The sequence below is a fragment of the Uloborus diversus genome, chromosome 5, assembly GCF_026930045.1.
Source record: "Uloborus diversus isolate 005 chromosome 5, Udiv.v.3.1, whole genome shotgun sequence".
Lineage (NCBI taxonomy): Eukaryota > Metazoa > Arthropoda > Arachnida > Araneae > Uloboridae > Uloborus > Uloborus diversus.
In genome coordinates this window covers 106,024,413-106,032,773 of record NC_072735.1, presented here as the reverse complement: position 1 = coordinate 106,032,773, position 8,361 = coordinate 106,024,413, and the positions used below count along the sequence as shown (strand labels likewise).

Genomic DNA, 8,361 nt, shown 5'->3' with positions numbered 1-8,361 from the left:
ATACTGACGTTCTGTAAGATTTTGTGACACAAGCTGCGGATTTCGAGATCGTTGCAGATGTCTTTGACGAGTTCGAAAATAAGTTCTCTTTCGTCGAGCGCTCGCAACTCCTGACGACTCTTGCGCCCAACACGGGTGTTGTTCGACTGGGCACTATCTCCAGGAAGAGGTAATGACAGGAAAGTAGGAACACCATCTACGGTTGTGCTGACGATCGGCCTGTAATTCAAGTACAAAAAATCAATTGATATCAACTTCAATTTTTTGCGAACTAAGAAACAAATGTGGATTGTGCGAACTTCATCTGTGCAATCTAGACTGATTCAGAGTTAAACTTGAAACAACATTCCATTCTACAGATACTCTGCATCAAATAAAATGTAAGGTTTTCTTTCGGGCATCAGACGAGGGGGTAGGGGGGGTTAGCTATTGCTGTTGTAGCTTTAGTACACTACATGCCTTTTTGCCAAATGAAGATGGAATTTCTGCAACCAGGCTTGCACCAAAAGTTTTCCAGAATTGTTAAGTCAATCCTAGTTTTATACTTCTGCTAGTTCGTACTTTTGCAACAATATTTTGTAATTATAAATGCGTTACTACATAACATTTTTTAAAGAAATTAAATTCATAATGTATGTTTAGTTTATTTTCCAAACCTCAGTACCTTTTGAGTTTTTCTGTAATATGTACTTTATTTTCATACCGGGATAGAGGTGATTGAAAGCAATAAATGGTGCATTGAACTTATTTTGGTATTTTGGAATATGGTAATCCTGGAACTATCGCCCGCCTCCTCTCTGAAGCTATAATACACGCAATACACGCAAATATATATATATATATATATATATATATATATATATATATATATATATATATATATATATATATATATATATATATATATATATACGTATATATATTTGCGTGTATTATAGCTTCAGAGGGGAGGCGGGCAATAGTTCCAGGATTACCATATTCCATAATCCCAAAATAAGTTCAAATAAGAAAATGGTAATCCTGGAACTATTGCCCGCCTCCCCTCTGAAGCTATAATACACGCAAATATATATATATATATATATATATATATATATATATATATATATATATATATATATATATATATTTGCGTGCATTATAGCTTCAGAGAGGAGGCGGGCGATAGTTCCAGGATTACCATATTCCATAATCCCAAAATAAGTTCAATGCACCATTCATTGCTTTCAATCGCCTCTATCCAGGTATGAAAATAAAGTACATATTACAGAAAAACTCAAAAGGGTTCTTATACAAAACTCAAAAGGTTTCTTATATATATATATACTATGAAACAATAACATGAACTGCATTTTAAACCTGGACAATTCAAACAATTTTAATTAAATTGAATCAACAACTCAGTTCCATAGGCGCCACAGGCAGCACTTTAATACTGGTAGACGATGAATTTAATAGCAGTAGAAAATTTGAACAAGAAGGAACGTAAAATTGAATCAAAAACCCAAAACGCTCTGGGGCCTCATCAGGGAGTTACTCTCCGAGGGTAAGGAAAAATCCTTGAGATGTTTCGTGAGTGCTGCAGGCGAAATGCCTAAAAAAAACAGCACTAGTACCCCGACATCTCGCAAGTCAAGCAAAGGGGATACTGGGAATTCAAAAATATAAGCATGTCAGAAATTAATTAATTAGAAAATTTTCTAACCAAAAATACAAGCATCACAGATATTAATTAGAACACCTTCAGAACAAATTCAAGCTACATTCAAACTACAATAAAACACAAATGATCTCAATTGCAAAAGGAAAAACATGGAAATAACGTAAACACGGAACAAACAAAAAGACCTACTACTACTCTTTCATAAGCTTGTAAATGAGATTTTCGTTGAAATGAAGTGGTTATCGGTTCTCAGTTAAAGTTACGGCTAAATTTTGAATCACTGTCTTCAGATTTGTTTTATTGTTGCAGATTTTTTTATATCTAGTAACTTGCGAGATGATTACGTATGATTGGTGCGTGTATTTTTGAACACTTTTTTACTAACACAGCTGTGAAAATGAATTAATAAATTAACTTTAAAATCAAAATCAGAACGTTTATCATCGTTAACGTTAATGTGCAAACTTTTTTATAAACTTATGCTGCGGAAAGAATATACAAACATCAACACATACATAAATGTTAATGAAGCTGAGTCTAGTTTAAAGAAAAGAATACTAGCATTCGACAAAATTCTAAATCTGTGATATCTCAATTTAAATTTTCCTTTTCTTTTTATAATTGTCAAGTTTCATAAAAATCCTTTAAAATTCAGATTCGTTACTAGTGGAATATATTCCTACAATAATCAATCTGGATTTTTTTTTTTTTCGAAACACTTAAAAATATCCTAGCCAAAATAGCAGAAGAAAAAAGTTTCATAATTTTGAACAATCAGAAAGTTCTGAACTTCTTAAACAGTGGCATATATGATATTCATAGTATTATTACTTTTGATTTTGAAAATCGTTTCACTAACATTCCCCACAATCTCATAATCGATGTTTCAGTTAGGCTTTTTGAAAAATATGAAAATTCCATCAATCTAGATAAACTCTTGTATAAACCTGGTTAAATTTTGTATTTTCGAAAATTACTTATACAATGATTCAAACTACTACATACAGATCAATGGAATTCCAACGGGTAGATCTTTTTCTAGTGCATTTGCCAGTCTATTACGAATCTATATTTTTTTAACAAACAACAGTATAGAAGCTTTTTGATGCATAGATGACATCATCATTTCTAACAGCACAGATTTTCACATTTTATATAAAGAGATTTACCCTAATGAACTTTTGCTGAAACAGACAAATAAGAATGACTCAGTTTAATTTCCTGGATCCTGGATCTCAACATTCAACTAAATAAAAAAGGTACCAGTGTTGCTTTGTATGATAAACGTTCTGGTTTTGATTTAAAAGTTTATTCATTAATTCATTTTCACAGCTGTTAGTAAAAAAGTGTTCAGAAATATAATCATCTCGCAAATTATTAGATATAAAAAAATCTGCAACAATAAAACTAATCTGAAGACAGCGATTCAAAATTTAACCGGGAACCTTAACTGAGAACCGATATATTGGTTCATCTCAACGAAAATCTCATTTACAAGCTTATGAAAGAGTAATAGTAGGTCTTTATGTTTGTTCCATGTTTATGTTCTTTCCATGTTTTTCCTCTTGCAATTGAATTCATTTGTGTTTTTCTTGTAGTTTGAATTAGTTCTGTAAGTGTTCTAATTAATATCTGGGACGCTTGTATTTTTGGTTTGAAAATGTTCTATTATCAATTAATTTCTGTCATGCTTATATTTTTGATTTCCAGTATCCCCCTTTGCTTGACTTGTTAGATGTCGGGGTACTAGTGCTGTTTTTTAGGCATTTCGCCTGCAGCACTCACGAAACATCTCAAGGTTTTTTTCCCTACCCTCCGGGAGTAACCCCTTGATGAAAACGCTAGGGTGTTTTGGGATTTTGATTCAATTTTACGTTTCTTCTTGTTCTTCGTTACTTTATACTGCTATTATATATATATATATATATATATATATATATATATATATATATATATATATATATATATATATATATATATATATATATATATATATATATATATATATATATATATATATATATATATAATATCATATTATCTGTTCAGTTTCTTATTTACAGCTTCTAATGAGTGTTTTGATTTGAAGAAGATGCGCAGGGCACCCCGATCTTAAACTTTTGGGAAGGCGGAAATTCTCAATTTGCCGAAAGGAACTCCAAATTTAGCCGTATGATGATACCTTTGCTGAATCGTCTGAAAAAATTTTGAGAATAAAGAAATTTTTTGGAAGGTTACACTGACCTCCTGTGACCTCTCATCGGGACCCCCCCCCCCCCCCCCCCCCCGAAGAATCTCTATGGATTTGGGATGAACTACCTTTAGAATACTGCTTATTGAAATCAGGATTATGTTTCGTGCCTTTACCTGTGTTGACGCCTTTATTACATACAAAATATCTGTTTCCCTTGCAGCTTTCTGATCATATCGGAATGAAATAAGCTCGACTTCATGCTACAGAGTAAAATTAAATACAATAATTTTACCATGTACAAACACGCATAATAAATCGGTAATCAAGCAGAAATGATTCAAAAATGAATTATGTATGAGAAACAAGAAAAGAGGGCAGTCTAGATTGCTTCTTTTGCTTTTCCATCCTTCTGCAAACTTGTTATTATCCAATTAGTAGTTTTTCTTTTTCTTTTTCCCTTTTACTAATTTTTTCCACTCCTTCTCTCAAAACTGCTGTTCATCTAAAGGTGTAACTATGCGCTTATATGCGAAAAATTTGCAATTAAAGAGAAGCGTTGAAACTTGTTTCTCTTTGTCTCGATTAGAGATAAAGAAAAATATGCGTGGTTTTAATTAAGAAAGACAAGAGATTTCCATATTTCTATCTCTGTTCATTTTTTGACATAATTATATTCACATTTCTGTTTAGCCACAAATATTATTTGTACAAATTATTAATCAGTTATAGTTTGTATCTGAGGTAATTTCAAAACTATATTTGGAAATGAAAGCGTCGTCCCAACAAAATTTCCAACATTTTTTCATGCTTTAACCCAAACTTTTCTAGAGAGATGTACGATCGGTAGAAAAAAAACAATTGAAAAGTTTTAATAGGCCTCACAATTCTCCTTATTGCAAAGGACCATTAAGTTCCAATCTGATTACTTCCAATTTCAAAGGAAATCCCACATCGAGAAACACATGGAAGAATATAAAAGTAATGTTTAATGATTGCATTCTAGACTGTCTTAGCCCGCTTTTGCGCTACCCCCCTCCCTAGTATAAATATTAGCTGCTGGAAACTGACAAGTGAGAGAATTTCAGATTTACTATATGTTTCTGCTGAAATTCTACGCTAATCATTACTGAGCCATTTTTGCGGTAGGGGAGAGTGTTGTACATTGGGACACTGCTAATTTCTAAGAATCTATTTTCAGCAGCTTTGTTTTTTGTAATCTCTAATAGTAACCTTCACCACTAAATGGTGCCATAGTAAAAATCAGCATCAAATGAGTAAAACTGACGATTTTGTGAGAGAAAGAAAATTTCATGACTCAAAAGTAAATATTTTCTTTGTTTTTATTTTATTTTCTGTCTTTGTGTAAATTTAATCAACTGAATTTTATTTTGTTATAAAAGAGAAGTACTTTAAATAATTTGCTTATGAGAAATAATGATAGTGCATCTAGATTGACCATTATTTTGGTTTTTCTTAAACCACGTGGTGATTGTACTTTGGGACAGCTAAACATTTTGTACCTTAGGACACGTTCCAAGGTACAACATATGCATGGTTCTTAATAATTAAGATATGTTTAGGAACATGGAACAATGTTCTTATCTTATGTAAACTTTTAAACACATTTAATGTATGATGATAATTCATAATTCATTATTAAGATATTCATAATTTAATTCACTACCATAAATTTTTTTGTTTTGTTTTCTGGTGCAAAAATTGGTTTAAGTATATGGTTGTTTCCTGAATCATGAAGACTTTCCCATAGTACAACAGGATGATGTATCTTGGGACAACTTGGAACTTTTACTTTATAGCTGGCAACATTTTATTTTCAAACTGTCTGAATTTTAAAAAAAATATATTGCATAGAAGTATATTGGGATATTTTAATGCGACTTTTAGATTTTAAATTTGATTCAAATAATTGACGTTGAAAATTAAAATATGAAAAGTGTCCCAAGGTACGACACTCTCTCCTACAGCCAGGGCCGGATTTAAGGGAGGGCAGGCGGGGCTACTGCCCCGGGGCCTCCACAGTAAAATTTTTACAAAATATCCTAACTTTCACGGGTCGAAAATATCGGATATATGCATTTATATCAAAATATTCGGATATATATCAAAGTATCGGATATTTTCGAAAATATGATGATCTTTTCGAACCCTGATTAAGGGCTTTCACTCCTTCGCTGCCCCGTGGCCTCCATACTTCTAAATCCGGCCCTGCCTACAGCATATAAATTAGTCCACGCGAACAGAGCGCATTTTTTTTTCTTTTTTTGGCAGAACTTGTAGCTTACAATTTCAAAATTAAAAAATAAAAATGAATAAAATGTGGATTTTACTCGGAACAGATTTTAATAGATTGAAAACGTATCAGTCAAGTGTAAACGTTTTATGTATTTCTTTTTTTACGAATTTTTATTTTGCCCTACAGACTCCAGAAATGTATCTATGAAATCCGTGGTTTCCCGTATTTTTTTGCATACCATCATTGGTCTAAATGTACACGACACAGTTCAGAACCATATGCTTTACTAAGTAAAATTGTTTTTTTTTTTTTTAATATTGGAACCTTAGAGCAGGAATTAGTAAATGGAGGGAGCAAGTCCAATCATCGGCTTTACAAAAGCTGACCTAACGACCCCAAGTCACGTGACTCAACAAACGACAAATGGTTGGCACGTTTTGCGTGAAACAATCGAAAGAAACCTGATTTCTCCCCAATGCTTTGCTTTAAAATCAATAACGTGACTTGGGCTCTTGGTTTCACGAATGAAAGTCTTCACTTCCTCTATTTTATCTCTTATCAATGACTGGAGCTTAGTTTCTACAGCTGCTTGAACGTTTCAGCAATAAAGTAAGAAGCGTGCACGGGGGGGGGGGGGGGGACACCAGTTGGCACAGACCCGATATTTTTAAAATGAGTGTGATATACTGTCCGACCATCACGAGAAAAGCCACCGCCGAAATGTCTGCGCCTGTCTACTGCTATAGCAACGAGGCGCTTCTCATTTTCCCAAGGGAAACTTAATGTTGGAAAAACCCGCGTACGACTGCACAAAGGCGATCAGACGAGTTATCGAAATGGCGCCAAAAAGCCATCCTGCTAACCAGGGCTGCGGAGTCGGAAGGAAAATGACCGACTCCGACCCCGACTCCGACTCCTGGATTTTGAAACGCCCGACTCCGACTCTGGACGTTTTTAAATTTTTTTAATTGTATTTTTTCAACTCCCTCTCTCCCTTCAGGGGAAGGGGGAAAACCTCTGAACAGAGATTGAAATATTAATTCCTTCTTATGAAAATTTCGCATTTTGATTTTTTATTGTAAACCCAAGACGCATACAACGTTAGAAATTCAATTTAAAAATCAAATTTTCCAATAGTTACGAGTTAAAAAGTGAGATGACTTAAAAATCCCTTTTAAAAAAATTGAAAAAGATTACCTGTAATTCCCCCCCCCCCCTTTAATGTCTAATAAATAGATATTAATCAAATCGTGTGCTTTCAATTTTTGAAAGCTGTAAGTTGAGAGAAAAAAAGCTTTTTTTCTAAATCCAAGTTCTTGAGAGGTGGTGGTTTGCCCAGATGACACCCATCTGGTAGATGACACCCAAAGTTAATTTCAGAGTTTATAAAAAATATAAATATTTTAAGTCTGAAAATTTTCGTGAATATATTTTAAATTATATTTCATCAATAAAATTTCAACGAAAATAGGGCTCATATACATCAGGAGCTGATTTTACACAAAATGCGGCGATATACAATTTTGTACGAATAGCTTTTGCTATACCTATATTTCTTCTTCGCTAAATATTTAATTTAAATTTTATTGGCTGCTTTAGAATTAACCTTAATATGAAGATTTTAAGATTAATTGTTGTAATGAAGAAATCATTTACACTTATTTTGTTCCATACTTTTTAGTGAGAACCAAGCTGATAGAAATAGTTTTAATAAAGAAAAAAACATTAAATTATTTCATCGGATCTTTTGGATTTTTGCTTTCGCTCCAGAACTTCTTTGAATTTGCCAATCACTCTTAAAAATTTCAAACTTAGCTACGGGCTTTGATTTACTATTTTGTTACGTTTCTTTTACTATTTTATAACTGATATCGAACAAAACACTAGATTTCTATTTTTATTTTAAAGTGATTACTTGAAAATGTTAGGCAACAAAACCGTTTGCTGACAATTGCTATTAGTTAAATTAAAAAGCAAGCAAAGTAGGGGACGGCTACAGAAAGTTCGGTAAGCACTCAAGCTAGCTGATTGCCATAATGGCAGTTATTTTCTCATTAGTATCGTCTTATACATGTAATCGAACCAATTGGTTGTCAGTTTTTAAAAAATGCAAGGAGAGTCACTGGAAAGGAAAGAAAAAAAGAAGCCCGGAGTCGGAGTCGGCATGTTTTCTAACAACTCCGACTCCTTTACCCCAAAATCAGTCCGACTCCGACTCTTCGACTCCGACCCCGACCCCGACTCCGACTC

At 33.2% G+C, this 8,361-nt stretch overlaps 1 protein-coding gene across 1 annotated transcript in view; it reads right to left on the bottom strand.

The window, feature by feature from the left end:
* The window catches only part of LOC129223064 (dual 3',5'-cyclic-AMP and -GMP phosphodiesterase 11-like), a 527,973-nt gene that overhangs the window by 62,560 nt on the left and 457,052 nt on the right, over positions 1 to 8,361 (bottom strand). The window contains exon 4 of the mRNA XM_054857629.1: positions 9 to 219. Coding sequence (XP_054713604.1) covers positions 9 to 219 — 211 coding nt within the window. The remainder of the gene's footprint in view (positions 1 to 8; positions 220 to 8,361) is intronic.